This window comes from Hypomesus transpacificus, chromosome 9, assembly GCF_021917145.1.
Source record: "Hypomesus transpacificus isolate Combined female chromosome 9, fHypTra1, whole genome shotgun sequence".
NCBI classification, from domain to species: Eukaryota; Metazoa; Chordata; class Actinopteri; order Osmeriformes; family Osmeridae; genus Hypomesus; species Hypomesus transpacificus.
This window is the reverse complement of record NC_061068.1, coordinates 7,526,827-7,549,679: the sequence shown is the minus strand read 5'-3', so window position 1 is coordinate 7,549,679 and position 22,853 is coordinate 7,526,827. Positions and strand designations below refer to the sequence as shown.

The following is a 22,853-nucleotide window of genomic DNA, read 5'->3' as shown; positions in this document are numbered from 1 at the left end:
ATAAATGTTCTCTCTCATGCTTCATCCATAATCTGTGTGGACATTTAGACCTTCGGGGGTTTGGTTAAATCACAAAATGTAGAGCATGACTTAATTTCCACCATAATTCGAAGCTACAAACATTCTGCTTCTCTGTCTGCTGCATCAGATTTCCATGTAAGTGAAGACTGCAAACAATTTCACAAACAAACCAAAATACTAAACTTATGTTTGGAGGTGAATCCTGACACTATTAGATTACTTCCTTGACTTAAAGGAGGTTGAGGTTATTCTAACATCATGTCTCTCAACATTAATGGGGATGTAGAGAATATTGTACTATTTAAAACATGGCTATAAGAATGTCTTATGGGGGCGCATGATCCCCGAACTCGTTAGTGGCACAAAATCCACTCAACTTTCACACCTGTATCGAACGATTCACCAATGCAAACTGCGTCGGTTTACTGAATTGCCACACCCATAGATAGTTGTCAGATGAAGCCGTTCTCATTCACCCTCTCTCATCCCCCACTCTCTCGTGTAGCCTTGCCTCATAGATTTAATGTGCGCACTGTACTCCCGCCCTCTTCGATCACCAAACCGAGCTCGTCGCGCAAGGCACAACAGATGGTAGGCAGAAGCGCTGGAATTTACGCGTGTTGATTTAGCTAGAGAAAGTACTTCGTCAACTTCAGAGGACTGTTTGGTGCGCACGAAGCCAGAGAAGGAGGACGTCCAAAAGTCTGTGGATTCTTTGCTGAAATTTGCTGTGAAGGTAGGTGCACTGTGTTGCCGATTTTCCATAGTTTAGTATTCCAGATTGGAAAAAATAATATTTTTGGTAAGCTACCTTAATCATTCAGAAGCCCATTCATTAAACTTAAAAGTTTATACAGTTTACCTATTTTTATTTAATAATTCTGACATTTTAAATGAACGACAGGCTATCACCACAGTAACACTAAAATTATGTGTTTCACGAATTCCATTAATAATTATTAATCAAGTAGTTGTAAAACTCTCGCGTGCACGAGATTTCGCTTCGCCGTTGGGCATTTGTGATAGGCCCATTTTAATTGAAAATGAAAGCGGCTGTGATCTTTGCGTTCCATGAGTACACACCACAGTTACAGTTACATAATATTGCAGTGTCAAGGGCAAAAGCTGCAATTAATTTGTGTCTTAATAGTTTGTCATTATAAATACATTTTGTTAATAAGTTACTGATACGTAGGAAGTGCGCCAACATGTTCATTGCCTAGAAACCGTCTAATTAAGGGGGTGCTGCATACTAGAAAGGGTAGAAACTTGACAATGCATGATAACCTACATATGCAACATCAATGTAGTACAGATGGAGCGCATACAGGTTTGTACATTCAATGTTAAAAAATAAACAAATTAAATCCATAAGGTTGGCTTGGAACCGTATTAAAGTTGTCGAACTTATTTCTACAATCTGTTTAGAGCTGGGTAGGAAATCGTAGTGGACATTGCGCATGCAGTAACAGCTGTAAAGGCAAGGATAGAGTATAATCTGTATGGATTCTGTCCTCTGCGAATAGTTACCAGGTAAAGTGCTCAGGGCAGAACTCACGTCAATTCCACATTATTTCTTTTTGTTGCAACAAAATAATAGTGTTCACATTGTCTCCCAAAAGCCATCGATAGTCATCGTGTATGTTTTGTATTCGAAGTGTTAAAAAAAAAGAGATAATGACTTTGTCAATTTCAACGTCAACCTCATCAGATTGCTATACATTTTTCGTTTAAATTATTAATCTAAAATCTCCTCACAAAAATCCTAAAAGGCACCATATTTAACTCCAGAGGAAGGTTAGACCAACAATCAAAGCCAATATAAACTATTATGACCAATATGTGTGAAACAACAAATATTTTTGTCTTTTAAAATAATAAGTAAAATCCTTGATATCATTTGATAGTTTAAATGTGAAATATCCTCACCGAACAGTAGAAGCAAGCTGTATTCAGTGTGTGTGCTCTGCATTACCAGAAGGGGTCCAGAACTATACCCCAGGTGGCCCAGAGCAGCAGCCACTGAAGAGAAGATGAGACTAACACATTACTTCACAGTTTGTCAACAATTCGATCCTCAGGGAATATGGCTTCCACTTCGTATTGCATCTGTTCATGCTGTGCAAGTCGCTTGCATGTGCCTAAGTGTGTTTGAGGTGTAGGTTAGTTAATGAAGTAGTTTGGCTGCTTAAACTTGGCATAACAATAATGTCTTCATTATAACATCTGTATAAACATTCCTTCCATGTCAGTATCCAGGAGAAGGAGAGATAAAGAGGTCCTAATTCTATTATTACAGCCATTATCAACTTGGAGATTTCCTTGTAGCCTACATCAATTGAGTTTGTTGTGTGTGAGCTTAGCAACTCAGAAGGTTGCCTGTCTGATGGAAAGGTCATCTACCCCCGTCCCCCCAGCAACAATGAGTTACATGTCTTGACACCAAGTGTTGACTTTGGCAGTGTGGTGAGATGAGAGCAATATTGGAGTGCTGTAGAGGCTCTCAGAGTGGTATTTCCAGTGATTGAAGTTTGAGTGATAGAACTGTTGTGAGCATTAGGGCTTATACTGCCATTGACTATGCCATTTAATTATTACATTAACATACTACATATAATGAGTTTGAAAGTTTTTTGCAGGAGGATAAGATTTCACTAGAAGTGTACACAAATGCACAAATGAAGACTACAAACTGTAGTGTTTAAAGTGTTCAATATTGTTGGAATGTAAAATTTAGAAGATGTTGACATTCATCCATTTCTGTAGCATATTCAGTTTAAAACTGTTTGCCCAGCATGGACTTACAAAATTGGCTTCAAACAACTCAATTGACATTATTGGCTTCTGCTTCAGCTGATGTTAGGTGCTCATTAGTGCAGAGTGACAAATGGCATCCCAGTCTGACACTTAATTATTTAACATGACAGTAAATGTCATCAACTCTGAGTGGTCACAGTGTATACTTCATTTCATATTAGTCTGCATTATTTGAGGGCTGACTGAAGGATGCTTACATTTGTAAGTGTACTAGTTTAACTAAACATTGCTCACTTTCTGTCCCTTTAATCTTTATCCTAATATCATCAGGTACTTTGTTCATCTGGATGCCTCATCAAGACTTTGACACTGGTCCTAGCCCGTTCTTTTCTAAATCCCAATACTCCTTCTTGTGTGGGGGAGTGCTGGAGGGTAGAAGCTTACGAGCTTTCTAGAGAAAGATTGATTCCATCTACTGGAGTGAAGCCTGTAGAAAAAGACAATGAGGAGAACGTCACTGTATAACAACCAGGAACGAGCAAGAGACCTTTATGTTCTTAAAGCTCCTCTGGACTGAAAGGGTTACTGGTGGCACCAAGAAGCTTCAAAGAGCCACCCCGGCCAGCATCCACAAATAGCAAATTTAAAGGGGAATTTTAAATGGAAATTGATTAATATTTTACCTCAGCATTGATTCATGCTGCCACTGTAGACATTTTCATCTTCCAGTGAGTCGCTTATGCAAAGCGGAGTGGTGACGTTGGCATCGTCTTTGTCTGGTGCATCCTATCATCTCCACTCTCCATCAGACATACTGGGCCCACGGTGTACTGCATTGCCATCCTAATGGAAGCTTCTCAAAGCCTGCCAAACACACAAAAAAATGATATATAGAGCTATTTGTAAACCTTTGTGATAATAGCCACCTGAAAAGGTTCTCAAACAGGGAGTCAGGTGTCTGAACGGTGAGGGAATCGGGCTGGTAATCTGAAGGTCGCCAGTTTGATTCCCGGCCGAGCCAAATGACGCTGTGTCCTTGGGCAAGGCACTTCACCCAACTTGCCTCGGGGAATGTCCCTGTAGTTACTGTAAGTCGCTCTGGATAAGAGCGTCTGCTAAATGATTAAATGTAAATGTAATGTAAAATGTCAAACAGAGTCAGGTTGTTCCTGATAAAACCTGTTTAGAGGTTTTTTGATGACATTTCAAATTACATTTTTGAAAAAGAGAACATTTCAACAAACTAGCCTCAGTCAGTGCAGCAATTGCAAATACTGTGGCAATTGTTGAGTTCATCTAAAGGGAACCTTCACTGATTGACAAGGAGATATACATAAAAATGTCTATATAAGTTACTGTCACTCTCCATCAAGTTTTTGGGTGGAAATCCTATCAACAGATGGATCCATTTAATCTAGCCTCTGTAGGAGGTGCAGGCTGTTCTGTACTGTAACCGCAAGGATTGCAGGTGAGGAACGGGAAAATCAATTTTGATTAAATTTACATGATGGAGCCGACAGACACACATGATTTGCTTGACAGTTTAGGATTTGCTCATTGAGAAAGAGCCTCTCCTTAAATTAGCCAGGCCCAGGTCTGTGACAGAACGCAGAGATGTCGACTGAACTGACCCTGGACCAGTGGTTGAGGCTGCCCTTATGTCCTCCTGGTGTGGAAGGACACCTCAGCGCTCTCTTAGGTACAGTGGATACATTGCTATGGACTGTTTGAGCCGAAGGTTGAAGGGATCTCATCTTCTCCCTAACTCACTCTGGGAGCCTTTGAAACCTAGGTATGCGGATAGGATTAGAGTACAAATACACTATTAGTGTACACTATTAGTGCATTTGTCCCTCTCAGTAGACTTCCTCCTGTACTTGGTGAGATGTCTAGTTGTGTGGTCAAACACTGGGCAGATGAGATGACATACATGGCCTTTCGAAAGGAAGAGGTTTAGAGTAGGTATGATAGACTGAAATGGTATTTCTACATAGATAATATCCAGTGGGACGGAATTAGAGGCACCATACCGATTTCTCCTGGCACAGAGAAGAGGATTGCTCTCTGCTGTAATATTTAAAGCAGTTGTTATTATTCTGCTTTTGTACTGTAAGCTCCAATGTAAAAATGTGATAAAGCATGAATATGTATTCCTTCTGTCTGAAAAGCAAACCCTCTGATTCTAAGAGAGGACAGCAAGAGTGAGCTGTGCCTAATTTTAGCTCCATACAGCATAACATACATCCCCCTCTTTAAACCAAATGATGGTGCTCTGTGCATTCAGTGGGAACTCTACTGTACTATAATGCCATTGAAGGACTTTGTAACCAAGGCAACACACAACAGGCACAGATAACGGTCAGATTATTGGTTGAAGTGTGAAGAGAAGGCTTTTCAAAGTTAATTTTAAACCAGAGGCTATATATTATTCCTGACTTGATTCATTCACAATAGCTTCACTTATGTTGCCTAAGTGAATACTGATTACGAAAAGTAATTCAGTCAATATAAACAGCAACAGTGATTTATTTTAACAGTGCAGCATTTAACCACGTACTGTAAGCCAAATGCTATATTAGAATGTATGGTACCAGTTGCGTTTTGCTGTGTTATGGAATCTCAGTCAGTCTATATAACAATCGAGAACCGGAGATGATCACAGTGCTAAGAGGCAGGTGGGGGTGGATGCCTCCCTCCATTAACAGCAAGGATTCACACCTCAGTCATTCATCTCACCACCTCCCACCACACTGACCCCTGTCACATGTTCCGAATCCCCTTGCTCCATTTGCTCTGCCTGCTTCCTGCATGTGTTACGTGAGTGCATCAGCACTGAGCACCATGAGAGCTGATTAACTGTATTACTGCTTAGACTGTAACAAACAGAAGAATGGACGATTATATTTAGATTCAGACTGTTACTATTGACTGGAGTGAGGCCCTTAGAGGTGGGCTTTGTCATCAGTGTGGGAGGAAGGAAGCATCGGCTCATCTTTGTGGTGGATAGTAGCTTCTGTAGAGCACTGAGTCTGCTCTCCCAGGCCCATTAACATACACTGCAAAGGGCATCTGTGTTGGCTCAGAACACTGACCCCACGGGTCTTCACTGCTGTGGCCTTAATTCTCTCAACTCACACATTAGTCCTTCAATCCTTTGATTTAGGTTTTAAATGAGTCTGACTCATTGTTGTTGTGCCGCAGTCATTGTGCCAGCACTGCCTGCAATCTTCACACAGTTATAAGCCAAAGTAGGAGATATGAAACGAAGGATTGGGCAGTGGTATGAGGAGGTCATGTGTCATTTGCTAGTTCTTCATGAATGTTATTGGAAGCATCATAGGATATGGGGAGGTCTGCTGCTATTCTATTGACGTCTACATGTTTCGGAATGACTTCTGTTTTATACAGCCCCCACCTCCCAAAATAATCCAGTAGCCTTGCACAGTCCTGTGGGTTCATGATAGAATGATCTTGTCTTTGATCCCCTGTGGATTACCCCTTATCGGAAATCATATCTAATTTTCAAGATGAAGACATACTTAGCTTTCTCTATTTTAATGCTCAAAAGAAGAACTTTTAAGTTTGACATGAAATAGTTTTTAAAGCATAGATGAACTCAGTTTAGCAGGCCTCTCTTTGCTAAGAATTGCAGATTGGCTCACATGACTCAGTGGAGCACAGGGCCATGCAGGGGCTGGCGGTCACCTTGCCTGTCCCCCTTGCTGTCCCCCTGGTGGTCCCCATGCCTGTCCCTTGGAGCAAGACAAAAGTGATCACACTCTGTGTGTGAGGCACGCCTCAATGCCCAGAATGATGTCAGCAGTGTGCAGGAAATATGCTCAACATGGGGACAGGGTTTAGTTGGCTCTAAAGGGGAGCAGGTGGTCTGCAAAACACTGGTGGGCAGGTGCTGAAATCATTCCTCCATGACTTAGGGCCATATGCAGAGCAGCTGAAGACCCCTCCCACTGTCTGCTCCTGCTCCATGTCTTCAAAAATAAGATATGCCCCGGTTGCTTTCTCTTTAATAAATGCTTTGGTCAGTAAACAACTACTGTAGGCATGATTTATTACAATGCATGTTAATGTTGCACATGCTATACTTTGGCTTCATAGTTAACTATGCAGTCATTACTTTGACAGAGTTCCAGTTTTTGTCAATCTATGTAATTGAGGTGTGATGTTGGGGTCATACTTTTAAAAGCTTGTTGTCCTTGGTCTGTTTTATTGATCCTGTGGGTTGTCCCTTATGAAGAAATAAAAAAGGTTGAACGTCACACCATCAGCATTTTAACCGTCTGGCATGACTTGCACCTGAAATCATTTGGGTATAAAATGTTTAAAAGCCCCTGTCACTCCAATATATTTATATATTTGGCTTTCTTAGAACTTGGCAGTGGTTTTCCATGCTGTGCCTGGTCTAATTAAGGTGTCTCCAACAGTTTAGTGATGGATCATTTGCTCATAGACTATTTAGAGGAAATGGTCATTTGAGCAGACTGCTGGGCTGGCACTTATCGGCCCACCAACTTAATACGATGTTTATTCAAGATCAGGTATTTATTTCAATATCACTGGACTGCAAAGTGTTTTTGCCTGCTGTACAAGCTAAGCAGAATTGCTGGCACTATAGTGGTCATGTGAGGATCTATTCTCCATGGATGGTCAGGGGGCACTTAGGAAGTACATTAAAATGAGACTTATCAATAATACTGTAATACTGATTGAAACCAGTTCTTTACTTATTTTTTGTGCGTTGCAAAGAGTATTTGAAAATAAATCATAGAATTTGCTCTCTGACTACTACTACACACCAAAAGATTTAGATTCGTCTGTGTGTCTATTTGTCCCCCTAATTCAAATCGTCACACATTTAATGAGCTCTTCTGGCGTCTTGAATGTTTAAAAAAATAACTGATCTCCTCAACTAGATGAAAATCTTAATGAATACTTGCAAGACTTTTAAGATTAAGTTATGGAAACTGACCAAATCAGTCTTTGATTTCCTTTTGATGAGGGAAGACTAAAAACCACTTCATTAAGACCATTTCCACTCAAAGCTTGCAAGATGTCTGGATGTTAATGTCCATCAGGGGGAATCACTGGTTAACAACAAGGCTTTCTTTCATCAGGGCAGTTAGTCTCGAATCCCAAATTATTATTTTTTTTTATCATCAATATTTCATCCATGTATGCATCTCAGACCTGGAGCTGATTCTGGACTGTGGAGAGGTAAGGGTATAAGTTTGACAGTCTCTGTGCAGTAAGTTAAACATTTCACTGCGGTAATCTGTCTTGCTTACTCAGTACTTTCCCCACATCCCATAAGCTACTACAGAAGACTCTTGACAGATCTGGACAACCAACAGAGTATCCAGCAGAGCTAAGGAAAGGAAACTCTCAATCTCTTAGCCCCATGGTGATGCTTGTATCGCTGGAATTTGGGTTGATAAAGTGTAGTTAGAGTTCAGTGGCAGATTATACCTTTGTTTATTTCATAGAGATCAATGGCAGTAAAATTCATATACTACAGTTCTTTCTGTAAACAATATAAACATTATCACATAAGCACATTAATTTGAACACATCACAGAAAGGGACCAGCCGGTCCGATAACACTGTCTTTAGATTCATCACACATTCAGAAATGTATTCAGCACTATTTCATAATTTTTTGTCCAACAGACTTCAGACAAAACCCCACAGATTCTCCTTGATTTAAACATCAGGCTTTGGGCTCAGTCCCCTCAACCCCCTCTGTCAAAGACATCTTCACACTCTCAACTTCCTATTTCCAGCTCAGTGGAGGAATGATGTGAGAGGCTCCTTTCTCCCTGGTGTAGTATAGAGTTGTTCTAACAGAAAGTGAGGGGGAAATGAAAGGGTAAGCGAGGCAGCAGAGTGTGCTGTGCAGAGGAGAGAGACAGAGGAATGATGAGAGCATTAGTCCAATTCTATTTACTCCAAATAGAGGCAGGATAATACACAAGATTGAGAGATGACTAGGAAATAGGGCCGAAAGATTTGTTTTGTTGGAGAGTTGAGAAGACAACATAAGTGTATGCGTGCAGAGATATACACACGAGAGCTACATTTGTCTCCTCACCAGAGAAATGATGTCAATCACAGACAGACGGATTATTGTGTAAGCACTTTTTCCAGTAATGAGACCTCAGCGAGTTTAAAAATAACTTTTTTGTTTTATCATACAAATAAAACTTAAAAACTGTAATAATAGGCATAGAAGAGACAAAAATTGAAACATTTTATATTAGCATTTTTTCCTTCACATTAGTGCTTCACACAATATTACAAGGCTTCATAAATGTTCTTTCTTAAATTTACAGCTCTTCATTTGCCTCTCTTTTGCACTTTCAAAACTGTAGTCAGCGCTCTGAAAGGACTTAAATTAGTGTAGGGTGAACATTAAAACAGAGTCTGCAATTATTTATCTTAGGCATGAGAAGAAAATATTTCATGTAATGTCGATTTTATGTCTAGCAATTAAAGTACGTGGAGCTGAAGCAGCATGAAGGAATAGAAAACGAATGTGATTCGATGTGCACATGGCTCTCGTTATAGTGGAGGGAGAAGAGGGCTTGGCCCAGCGGATGCCATCTTCTCTCATAAACTAGAGACATATTTATCACTGCCCAGAGGAGCTCTTTCCATCATGTACAGGATCTTAGTGAGAGGAAATTTGATGACATGTGTGATACTATCATGTTGTAAACATGAACGTAAAACTATTACAGTTGGTCTTGGGTGTTCATGGCATTGTTGTGGTTAAGGGTAGCCTAAGTGTAAAATGTTGCTAGTATGTTGTGAGCTGTGTGGATCTGTGTGTACACTGTCCCTCCAGGATTGTCTGGCAGGCAGAGTCAAACTGCAGCCACAGGAGAGCAATTTTTGGAGAGTGTCAGATGCACGTCTGCTGGGCCTAAGTTAACCCAGTCATGCTCGTTAATCGCTCAGCTTCCCAGGGCTAGCCTTCACCATGAATAATTTGCTCTGATGTTGAGTTCCCCTGGAAGAGAGCTATGTTTTCAAATAATTAGCTGTCCAAAATGTGCTCCTATCACCTCACATAGAAATCTACTACACCCACACATTCTCACCTCTCATCTGATTTAACTGTACTCTAGGTATAACAGGCAACCTTGACAGACACATAGGTTCATGATTCCAGACAGGAGGGACATTTGTGAAGCTAAAATTAGCTTGCCTATACCTAGTCCATGCAAATCTAAAAGGACACATATAGTACATCTCTTCACTCTTTGCCAGCATGCACGCTAGGTAGTGAACTCTCACACACACAGGACACACACTCCCTCAGGAGGGATTGTCTGAGTCTGTTTATTCAACACAGGTTTACATTTGTAGCAGTATGGATGACAGAATGCTCTCTACATCTAGCAGTTCTCATATCTACACCAGATGAGTCACTTTAGTCTGCAGTGTTCTCTAGAAGATAGCCTTTGTTACATACATTTTATACATACAGCATACACTATGTCCTTTGCAATAGAAGCATCTCCATAAAACATATATTGGAAGGCTTGAAATTAATATTTCAGATAACTTTGCTGAACCAATTGCTCATGGAAATTAACGGTCCACAGTGCTTTACATTCATTCAGTTTCCGTGACACAATTACTAAGGCCATGCCATGTTAAAAGCAAAAGTTGGCGCAAGGGATATTTTTTCTTTTGTACTGTAGCAGCTTACAAACTGTAGAACAATGAGCTGTGGGTGGAAATCTAAGGTTATCTCATACAATCGTCTTCCATATAAAGAAAAACAATGAGATTAACACTGTTGACAGGGGACAACAAGCCCTAAAGGGAGGTTCCTTCCTATGTTGCACAAGGGTTGGTAGGAGAAGAGAAAATGTCCCGAGGGGCCTGGAAATAATATTGGGACGGTGAAGCTGATGGGATGCGGTCGACCCTCACCAGCTAGATTGGGCAGGGGGGAGGGTGAGAGAGAGCGAGCGCTCATCTCGGCTCTAAGGAAGTGAGTGATGATGTCGTTGTGGCAGAGCTGTAAAAGGAGGAAGCGTGCGAGCTGAGGTAGCAGTTCCACAGGCTGCAGTGCTCTCATGCTCCAGGGATCTGTCAACTACATCTGAGAGGCAGCAATAATTGATAGAGAACACCTCCTATGTTATCCTCTCATTATTTCTCAACGTGGCTCGTTTTTCCCGCAACGACAGCAGTTATCTGTGGCCTGTACAAAGCTCCTCTATGCATGTACATGTCCCTTCTGGTACTCTGTTCCTTTTCTTTTGGAATGATACTAGACTGTGTGGAAGGTTAGCCCAAGGTTTATTCACTGTTTATGATTAGTCATAGAGAATTAATCTCAAGAGGGCGGATGATTGCTGTGATCAAAAGGACATAGGATTAGTTAAGGAATTGAGAAGGATACTATCAGGTGTTGCATAGACTAGTGTATTATGTTCCTGGTCCAATCAATAAAACCAGCAAGTCACTGCAAGTTCACTTGCATGAGACCACAATAGTGGATGAGTTAGTGGGAGTGAGAAATTTGGACGGAATAGCAACAACTGATCTCAATAGACAGAGAGAAGATGCTAAGGAAACCAAACTCTTAATATTCCCCATCATGGACCTTGAATCAGCCACATAATTCATTCTGGTCCTTTGCAAAACTGTCAAGCTTAGATGATTGTTGACATGCGCTGTCTGGTAACCAAATGAGGGATGTAATGAATTCATTGGAGTCGGAGTGCCTGTGGCTGGAAGAAGGAACAGACAGGAGGTACGGGCCCTGGGTCTGAGACTGGAGAGGGATGGAAATTATGACACAGGGAGAGCCAACTTCTGGAGCTCAAAGTCTACTGCTGAGCAATGATACGGAACAACACTCTTGTTCCCAGCTTGAGCACAACAAACATAACGACACAGGCCCAGAGTGGCTCAGACTGGCAGCCGTGAAAAATGAAGCCTACAGTATTACGTCCCCTCTTTCCATTTCTCAGACGTTGTTCTAATCCTCCTTCTCGCAGATTGGTGATTGATGCCTGTTCTCCTCACCCACCTATTCCCAATCCAGCCTTGTTATCCCTCTCCTCGCTCCTCATTACAGACTTCACTTTCCACTCTCCAGATTACTTCCTCACAAATGTAACCAATTATTGCACTAAAATGCTTTTGAACAGTGCACACAATTGTATCCCTTCACAATTCCAAACAAGACATTTCCTCTTTAAGTCATAGTTTGAAAACCATCATTCTTTTGAGGTGCGATGATGACGTGCTGTGACAACAGTACAGAATAGAGTAAATAACTCACAGCGATAGCACTTCTCTTTCCTTTACTTCTTTGCATCCATACTTCTTAGCTTTCCAAAGGATTGATTTAACAATTACATCATATTGCGAAAAATATTGTAACCTGGAAATTATTGCCAAGTATCTGCAATTCAGGGACATTGAATACCCTTGCCTACCCTGTTTACAGTAAATACTTTAGTGCATAGGTCTTGAATTCCTTTGGCCCTCATTTGCTTCTTGTCATCCATAAAAGTTCTGAATTGCATTAATATTTTTGCTGTCACACAACACGGCTCAACTTATTTACATTTTGGAATGGATTGTGTCTTCCTCCAGAGCAGAACAGCAGAGTGCAGTCATTCGCTTGTTTATTGCCTTAACCAAATATGATTTAGATCTCACGCACTCAATGTTGTGATCACATATTCTGGGCTCCTGTGCTTAGACATTGAGAAGAGTGCTGAGTTGGAAATATACTGGTAGAACGACTCTCCACTCTGATCCTTCCCTCACATTAAGATGTTGTAGGACAGATGAATGGATGGGTTGCAGGTAGGTTAAATATGTTGTCCTGATCTGTCATCACTTTACTGTTACTGTGGCAGAAGAGACAGCAGTAGAGCCTATATAACAGGCACTGGATGAGAGGGGGTCATGGGCCATCCAGCGGAATCCACAAAATTGTCTGAAAATGTCAAATTTATTAGTTTACTTCTTCACAAATAGTCGGAACATTTAAAAGAGGTTGCCTGGGGCAACCTTTGACTGTGTCTGTTTTCCCTCTGACAGCAGTGACATTAAGCCCATACTTATAGCAGCTATTAGGCCTGGTCCTGTCTTCCAGTCTAAGTAAACTACAGCCAACTCCTCAGTCTGTCTCCACACTGGCAATTTTCCTGCAATTATCACTTGTCACTTGTTAATTTGGGAGCAAATCAAGACAATGCATGCAGTCAGCACTCCTCAATGTGCTGCAGCCAGTTTACACTGGATGTTTGTCCTCTTTCATTCTCTTCTGCACACCATGTTAAAAAACCTCCATGGCACACTGTTATTGTTTTTGATATATTGTATTGACTGCTGCCAATCTTTATACACAAAGTTTATCTCTTGTGCTTCAAATCAGGCTTGCTGATTTAAACAATTTCCATACTTTCTCAAAGCATAAAGATATCACAGAGGTTGCATTAATGGGTGTAATATATAGTACTCATAGCCTGTCATTCTATGACCTCTATCCCCTGGAGTGGGAGAGGGGCAAAGACAAACATTTGTGATTATAGCAACCTTCTCTCAACTGTCTGTCCTAACCCCTTCATGGTTGTCTCCCTGGACCCATGTTGACATTACCATTTTATCAGCTGCTAGAAGAGCGTTATTAGAGTCCTGAGCAATCCTTAGGGGTAAGCAAGAGGAAGAACAAAGAAAGAATGTCCGAGATGTTTATGTGCCCTGCACTGTTCCTAAGAGGTAGCTGCTCAAATGATAAAAATAAAAAAAACTTTTTTGTATATAACTTGAACTATATAACTCTGTTCCTCGCACATTACTGAAATATTTTCACACAATTCTTACCAAGCTTGTCTGCCACCACATGACCGTCATCTGTAAGATCTCCTCTGCTGGTGGTTCTCTCCTCTGCTGGAGGTTCTCTCCTCCGCTGGAGGTTCTCTCCTCTGCTGGAGGTTCTCTCCTCTGCTGGAGGTTCTCTCCTCTGCTGGAGGTTCTCTCTGCAGAGTTGGACTGAGCTGTGTGTTTAACGTATGCAGAGAGCGGGCAAAGGCCATCCCCTTGCTCTGGCCACACCTTCAACAGAACATTTCAGATGTGTTCGCCTGCCTCTGTCATGCACATTTAATTTCTACTCTGTTCACAAGACTGTGTGGAACAGATTGCAGTCATGCAGATTTCTTCGTCGGGGCTGATTTACATGTGAACATCTCTCACACAGACTGTCAACCCAGATGAATGGACTCATGCGTTGTCACATGCCACATCAGTGGTGTGGATCTCTCTGTACAATTTACCAATCCCAATGATAACAAATAGTCAGTGTCTTTAAAGAAATCAAGTTCCTCCTTTTTTGTGAAATCCTTATATTACATTATTGGTAGCACTACAATATGGTACCACTAACTTTCCTCATCAAAGCTGCAGAGAAGACTAGACACACATCTCGTGGTACAGTGACAGGAGAAAAGTGACTGGATTTAAAGTATATCAATAAAAAGCTGAAAGAAGGAATGCACTGCGATGCCCTGTTATGCACCATCTGCCCCTACAACAACTGATTCACCACAAGCTTTGTAAACCTAATGAGGAAAAAACAAACTACCCTCACAAACATAACATTACAGCAATTAGGATGGTCATAAAATCTCAATTCTCAGCAGTTAAGTTGTATAGGTTGTTGGCTAATTTCACTCAGCTCTGATAGAGAGAGTAGCTCTGCAATTATGTGCTTAAGTGTGATGCAGAGCTCATGAAGTACTTTCATTTGCCTTAGTGTGCTTGGTGGCTTGGGCCATAATCGCTCACTCTCCTGTTTCATTGGAAATGCTTCAGTTGTTGCTTTGGCAGCCTTACTGGGTGAGAGTTACTTGACAGTACTACCCAACACTGCAGCACTTCTCACCACAGCTCCCCTGGTTCTACATCCCCCAGCCATCCCGTTTGACATTGGATCTGGTGTTAACAATAAGTCTAGTGGCCATGCTCATATAACGGATCTGGGCTGTTGGACTGTGTTGTTTGTTAATGCAGGATTATGAAAGGCTTGTTACTCCAGTGATACTGTATCGTTACTGTTGATATTGTATCACTGGGTGTTGATGTTGAAAATAGTAATAAACTTTTGTATCGAGTCCATTTCAGAGTTTAGAGGACATAACCATACATAATGTAGTCTGGTAAAGGTGACCTCAGTGAAGGAATGAATTATTTTGATGGACAGCTCTCTCTTTTTCTCTCTCTTTTTCCAGGGTAGGAGTGGCCATGCCATTTGGCTGTTTAACAATCGGAGAAAAGAAGGATTACAGTAATCCTTCTGAGGTGACAGATAAATATGACCTGGGACAGATTGTTAAATCGTAAGTATGCTGCTGGCTGAAGCTCAATGTAGTCTCTGCCCTCTGGGACCTCCATCTTACACTCTCACCAAGCTTGGTTTGACAGTGCGATAAGGTTTCTAAAGATTAATCTTACCAAAAACTACAGTGACACTATTATCATGGCCAAAAGGATAAAAGAGTAATAATAACTTAACTCACTGTGTGCGCTTTTGCCCTTCTCTTCAGAGAGGAGTTCTGTGAGATCTTCAGGGCCAAGGATAAGAACACATTGAAAATGTACACTTGCAAAAAGTTCCTGAAAAAGGATGGCAGGAAAGTTCGGAAGGCTGCAAAAAATGAGATCCTCATTTTGAAGATGTGAGTCTGTTTTTATCCTCTGCCTTTTTGCAAACCTGTCCACAAAGCTCCTCTGTATTATTTGTAAGGGTTTGTAAAAAGTAAAAAACTGCTTTGTTTTGACTAACTTATTCTCTAAGATACGGTGTGGCTACTGTACATTTCCATAGAAAAAGAAGAGGAGATTGTTTCTAATTTTTATTAAAAGGTAAATGCAATGGTAATTTTGCTTGATGATAACACAAGTGATACTGATCAGCCTGCTGAATCTTTTTTTATCAATACCTCTCTCTTCAGTAGAATCTCTATTAGCATAACATGTTCCCTTTCAAACAGTTTGTTACATTAGCACCACAAAGACACAAAGTGAAAAGGAAAATAAGAGTACAATGGAAGATGAACCTGACATTTCTGTAGGGGAATTAAATAACATATGTTTTCCTTCAAATGCCCTTGGTAGGGTCTTGCAAATAGATTTATGGCAGCTAGTGAGCACAAGTATTGAAAGAGACCACCCATTAAGTCTATCCTGTCCTTCAAGTTCATGCTCTATGGCACTGACTCAAAGCCTACAGTAGGACTGGATAACATTCTTGAATAATTTGACTGCCATCTTGCAGTGACTTGACTGCTTGAGGTTTCTGAACTGGTTCAGTCACTGGTCTTGGTCATGGTCAGATGCTGTATGCAGTGCTGATGTGTGGTTGTCCAGGCACACACATGCACTCATCAAAATATATACCACTTACACTCCTTATCTTTACATGGCTGGTTTCTCTGTTCACCCTGCCTTTACTGAACTTTAGTTAAGGCATTCATACTGTATCTCAGGTTTTCATGACAAACTGACTAGGTTATGTTTATTGATACAGTTATTTCCCCTGGCCTCATTTCATGATAACTTGCTTGACCATTGAAGTGTACATTATTTATGAGCATTAATGCAGCAGTGTACCGTATCTGTGTATCTGTTTGAATGATTGCAGCCCCCTTTGATTCACCTTGTAATTCCCCTGATTGCCTTCTACCCCTGTGGTCTGTTCTCTCCAGGGTGAAGCACCCAAATATTCTCCAGCTGGTGGACGTGTATGAGACCAGAAAAGAGTACTTTCTCTTCCTTGAACTGTGAGTTCAGACCTCTGATTGTAGACGATTGCGCTCCTCCTGTGTTTGCGGCTGCAAAGGCCTATGTTGATTATGCACTCATGGGGAATGAGCTGCCGTACTGTAGCCTGAGGCCCTGTAGATATGAGAACAGCTCTGAACTCCCCTTTTGCAACCTTCATTTGGTATTCAGATAGGATTCATGGCTGACTGTTCCATATTCTCATCAATGTGTGTTCTTGGGGATTTGATGCATTCCAAGGGATATGTTAAATGAAGAAAACTCATCTCAATGATTGCATTGGTCTGTAGGTTTTGATATTGGGTATATGAAAATGATCAGAGATCAGAGGACAGACAATTATTCATTATAACGCTTAAGTGGATTTGTAATTTTTTTCCTTACCTCTCGGCAAGGTTTTAATTGCATAGGAACACATGCAAAGAATCTTCTTAAATATAAAAAGGTGTCAAAGTATGTTCAAGGTGACATGCATTTCAAATAGGCTTTTGTAAAGAAATGATTAAAAAGGAGTAAATGTAGATTGTTCAGAGAGCACCAGCACCATACATGATGTCTGGAATCTTCCCCGTAGTGCAACTGGCCGAGAGGTTTTTGATTGGATCCTGGACCAGGGCTACTACTCAGAGCGCGACACCAGCAATGTGGTTCGCCAGGTCTTGGAAGCTGTGGCCTACCTGCACTCGCTGCACATTGTCCATAGGAACCTGAAGGTAACACACAGAGCAACAAGGGACAAGGGGATACTGCTGTGTACTGCAGCAGCTACAACTGTTGTGTACCATGCAGAGACCAGGATCATGTTTTACCATTATGATTCTCATTTTGATATCCTTAAGACTTAAGACATAAACTGTAGACATGGGGTTCTTTTGAGCACATTTATTACAATTCAATTAACATAGTGGCTGATTCAGATTGACACAGCACCAATTCACCTTGTTTGGGTTGTTTTTTGAGACTGTCATTTTCTGACATTTTTGGGGAAGGATGTCAGAAGGATTTGACTGCTTCAATATTTATCTCAGTTATAAAATAATAAAGTCTTCTTAATGTTTTGATTAAATACATAATTCAATTGTATTATTAAATATATGCTAAATGTATAGCAAAAAAAGGAGCAAACTGTTGTTGCACATCTTCCCAGCTGGAGAACCTTGTGTACTTCAACCGCCTGAAGCACTCTAAAATAGTGATCAGTGACTTCCATCTCGCCAAGCTGGAGAATGGACTGATCAAAGACCCCTGTGGGACACCAGAATACCTGGGTAAGGAACAGACTGAAGGAGAGAGAGCACAGCACAAGATGATCCTATTAACTAGAGTATCTGTGAAAGCCTTTTGGGTGTGGTGTTTGAGTGTTCAGGCAAGCTTTTTCTGCAGGTCCACTGTAGCACACAAGCACCTGCAGAGTGTTATGTCTTGGCTGTGTTTCTCTCCTTCCAGCTCCAGAGGTGGTTGGTAGACAGAGATATGGCAGAGCTGTAGACTGCTGGGCCATGGGAGTCATCATGTACATACTGTAAGTGCTTATATATACACTGCTACATGTACATACTGTGAGTGCTTATACACTGCTACATGTACATACTGTGAGTGCTTATATATACACTGCTACATGTACATACTGTGAGTGCTTATACACTGCTACATGTACATACTGTGAGTGCTTATACACTGCTACATGTACATACTGTGAGTGCTTATACACTGCTACATGTACAATATCCAAGGATTTTGGTTTTTGGGTGCAGGTCAAAAAATTCTACCTCACAACAGACTTATTTTATAACCCTGCCTAATTTTGCAAACTACCTACAGTGCCCTCCAAAAGTATTGGAACAGTGAGGCCAATTCCTTTATTTTTGCTGTAGACTGAAAACATTTGGGCTTGACATCAAACGATGAATGTGAAACCAGAGATCAACGTTTCAGCTTTTATTTCCAGGTATTTACATCAGGATCTGATGCACAAATTAGAAAATATCACCTTTTTGTTCGAACCCACCCATTTGTCACGTGAGCAAAAGTATTGGAACATGTGACTGACAGGTGTGTTTTGTTGCCCAGGTGTGTCCTATTACATACATTATTCAATCAATAAATACCACTGAATGTCTACACTCAGGTTCAGATTGGGTAAGATAGGTTTTGTCTATGCAGACTGTATTCAGAGGTGAAAACAACATGAAAACCAGAGCGCTGTCTTTGGGTGAAAAACAAGCAATTGTGAGTCTTAGAGAAGATGGAAAATCAATCAGAGCCATTGCAGAAACATTGGCCATAGCCAGTACAACCATTTGGAATGTCCTGAAGAAGAAGAAAACTACTGGTGTACTAAGTAACAGACGTCGAACAGGTAGACCAAGGAAAACATCAGCAGTTGATGACAGAAACATTGTGAGAGCTGTAAAGAAAGACCCTAAAACAACTGTTAGTGAGATCAGCAACAACCTCCAGATGGCAGGAGTGAAGGTATCACTATCTACTGTTCGCAGAAGACTTCATGAACAAAAGTACAAGGGCTACACCAGAAGATGCAAACCACTCATTAGCAAGAAGAATAGGAAGGCCAGGCTGGAATTTGCCAAAAAGTACAGAGATGAACCTCAAAAATTCTGGGACAAAGTTTTATGGACTGATGAGACAAAGATTAACTTTTACCAAAGTGATGGAAAGGCTAAAGTTTGGAGAAAGAAAGGAACTGCTCATGATCCCAAACACACAAGCTCATCTGTGAAACACGGTGGAGGTAATGTCATGGCTTGGGCTTGCATGGCTTCTTCTGGGACGGGCTCATTAATCTTCATTGAGGATGTAACACATGATGGCAGCAGCAAAATGAACTCGGAAGTCTACAGAAACATTTTGTCTGCCAATTTAAGGAAAGATGCAACCAAACTGATTGGCAGAGCCTTCATCATGCAGCAAGATAACGACCCAAAACACACTGCCAAAACAACAAAGGAGTTCATCAGGGGCAAGAAATGGAAGGTATTAGACTGGCCAAGTCAATCTCCAGACTTAAACCCTATAGAGCATGCATTTTACCTGCTTAAGAGGAGACTGAAGGGAGGAACCCCACAAAACAAACAACAACTGAAAGAGGCTGCAGTGAAAGCCTGGGAAAGCATCAAAAAGGAAGAATGCAAAAGTTTGGTGACGTCAATGGGTCACAGACTTGCTGCAGTTATTGAAAGCAAAGGATTTGCAACTAAATATTAAGTCTTATTCACTTAAATATGTTTTAAGTATATCTGTTCCAATACTTTTGATCACATGACAAATGGGTGGATTCAAACAAAATGTGATATTTTCTAAGTTGTGCATCAGATCCTGATGTAAATACCTGGAAATAAAAGCTGAAACGTTGATCTCTGGTCTCACGTTCATTATTTGATGTCAAGCCCAAATGTTTTCAGTCTACAGCAAAAATAAAGGAATTCGCCTCACTGTTCCAATACTTTTGGAGGGCACTGTATATGCAATTTTACATACCAACGAAATGCATGTTTTATGAACACAAATAACAAATGAAGTTGGGAACCCCTTGCATTTTTCATGTGTTGCACCCTCTTTTAACTTGCGACTCCCAGGTTGTCAGGCAACCCTCCATTCTATGATGAAACTGATGATGATGATTTTGAGAACCATGACAAGAACCTGTTCAGGAAGATCCTGGCAGGGGATTATGAGTTTGACTCTCCATACTGGGATGACATCTCAGACTCAGGTACTTTTAAGATTAAATGAATACACAAGAGATAACGTTACAATATGGTGACAGCTCCCTGGGTAAACATTTCAGATGAGAGTATCTCCCCTGCAGCAGTTTCGTTAAGTTTTCTTGAAACAATATTAACATTTTCTAATGGAAATAGAATAAAATGTTTTCCTTGTTATTTTGTTCTTCAGCTAAGAGTCTAGTAGCCCGTCTGATGGAGGTGGATCAGGACCTGAGGCTCACTGCTCAAGAGGCCATCAATCATGAATGGTTTGTTCAATCTGTCTCAATCATATTCCATAATGATCTATTTCATTAATAATATTATTGTCGGTTTGAGAAATGTCTCATAGTGACTTGAAGTGTGATGACAAATCACACTTTTTTTGTCTCAGGATTTCCGGAAATGCAGCTTCAGATAAAAACATTAAGGACAATGTCTGTGCACAAATAGAGAAAAACTTTGCTAAAGCTAAATGGAAGGTAAGCCTATTTTATCTGTGACTAATCAGTTTTAGTGATTGAGAATCTGAAATTAGATACGCACAATAAATGGTGCAAATCTAACTACATATGAGTGTGGAAGCTGTTAGTCTACCATGCCGAGTCGAGTACAGGACGAAAGTGTGTCCTCAGACTCTAAACACCTCCTTCCACAGAAAGCTGTTCGTGTCACCACCATCATGAAGAGACTGCGAGCACCTGAGCAGAGCGACACCGGGGCAGCAAGCCCCGCTGCAGCCGCCAGCCCTGGAGACGCAGCCCCCGCTCCCCTGCAGGCTGACTCCACCGGGACTCCGGCTGCAGCCACAGTCCTAGAGGGTGAGTCTGCTGCTGTCCCAGAGGTCCCCGCAGGTGTGGAGACCAGCCAGGCAACAGCCGATGCTGCGGCCGAAGTGTGTGTCCCAGCCACTGAACCCGAGCAGGCAACAGCCGATGCTGCGGCCGAAGTGTGTGTCCCAGCCACTGAACCCGAGCAGGCGATCCCAGCCCCGGAGGAAGCTGACCCCTCATTGCGGTGTAATGGAGAGGCTCCTCCTCCTCTCCAAGCGGCAGCTGAGGCTGGAGACGAGCAGAGCTAAGTGCTGGTCCTCTGTCCCTCCTTGTGACATCCACTAACCCTTGCACACTGTATATTAGCTGCTAGCATGGTGACACTGACTCTGCTTCTCTTCACTTGCAGCATCTGTATCGTCTCACAGAGCCTGTGTGCTATCTTTCCTGAGTGTTGAATTGTATTAGCTTTCCTTTACCATGTCTTTTTCCGAACAATCCTCCCGCTTTAATATGGCTTTTCATGTCTTGATACTAGCACATCTTCTTCCATATGTTCTATGAGAACCCGATTTACTATAGGCCTATAATATAGCTTACAGCTAAAATGTTCTCTCTGAACTACACCCTTTAGTGATTAAAGGGGTAAGACATCATTGTGCTAAAAGAGCTTAGATCTTTTTTAATGAGCCAAGTTTGTGAACTTTTTCCACAGTCCAACTCATACAGTATTTATTTACCATGGCAGTCAATACAGTAATGAACAGCTTTGCTCTTGTACTGTAATGTTGACTATCCACAGTATTACAGTAAAAACACATTAATCTTTTCCTTCCTTTTCATCAAAGTATCCTAAGGAAGGTTAATGTATTTTTAATAGTAGTATATGTTGTGCAATTGTAGGCAGTTGTAGGGTTTCTGCTGATGCTAGTTATGGTCACTGGGGTATGCAAGCCCGGTGCTTGTGATAGGCAGCTTCCCACTCTTTGCTCCTTTGCCAGCTTTCTGCTCAGGAAAGAACCTCATGGCTGTCAGTGTAAAGATTCTGTATATAGAGACCTTCGTAGAAGTAGCTGAAACAGCATGCATTCTAAGGTTTTGCTGTTTATTTTGCATTTGTAAGCACTTGGTTGACAACAATCTTTTACTGGCCTTTTGACAGGAGACCTAAAGGTATTTTTCTCCGCCAACCGATGTCTGTTGTGCGTAGTCCGTGCTTCACATGGTGAGCTGTTTTGAAGGCTCATTTTGACTTCAAACAGCCTTCACAGTTCCATATACATTTTGTCATTCATACTTTATATACATCACAGAGTGCCACTAATATAAATGTAAGTCATATGAAACTAGTCATGACCTTGTTACATATTAGTTACTATGCATCAAAGATTTATTTTGTAACTCATTCCTCTATTGATTTCTTAAAAAGCCTCATGACATGCATACTTTTATCCATCATATATCAATGTGTTTCTCACTCATATTTTTGTGTTGCTAATTCTTTCTTAAACCTCAATGTCCAAATGAAGTACAATACTTAGTTCCAGTATATATATAGAGCCTTATTTAGGGATATACATATATACACACACACACACACACACACACACACACACACACACATATATATATATAGCCTTCATGTCACATGGGGTACACTAGGATTGTGTAATAATAACTATTGCTAAATAGTAAGACATTCATGAGACATTGCTGTTTTAAAAACATCTAGAACTCTCAT

The 22,853-nt window shown here is 41.1% G+C and overlaps 1 protein-coding gene across 1 annotated transcript; it reads left to right on the top strand.

Moving 5' to 3' along the window:
* Positions 1-585: 585 nt before the first annotated feature.
* Positions 586-21,853, top strand: camkvb (CaM kinase-like vesicle-associated b). The gene is made up of 11 exons (XM_047025677.1): positions 586-757; positions 15,063-15,170; positions 15,378-15,509; positions 16,539-16,613; positions 17,189-17,327; positions 17,762-17,882; positions 18,061-18,136; positions 20,211-20,347; positions 20,530-20,608; positions 20,734-20,821; positions 20,998-21,853. Exons 2-11 carry the CDS (start codon positions 15,076-15,078, stop codon positions 21,418-21,420), a joined length of 1,365 nt encoding a protein of 454 aa, XP_046881633.1. The 5' UTR covers positions 586-757; positions 15,063-15,075; the 3' UTR covers positions 21,421-21,853.
* Positions 21,854-22,853: the final 1,000 nt, after the last annotated feature.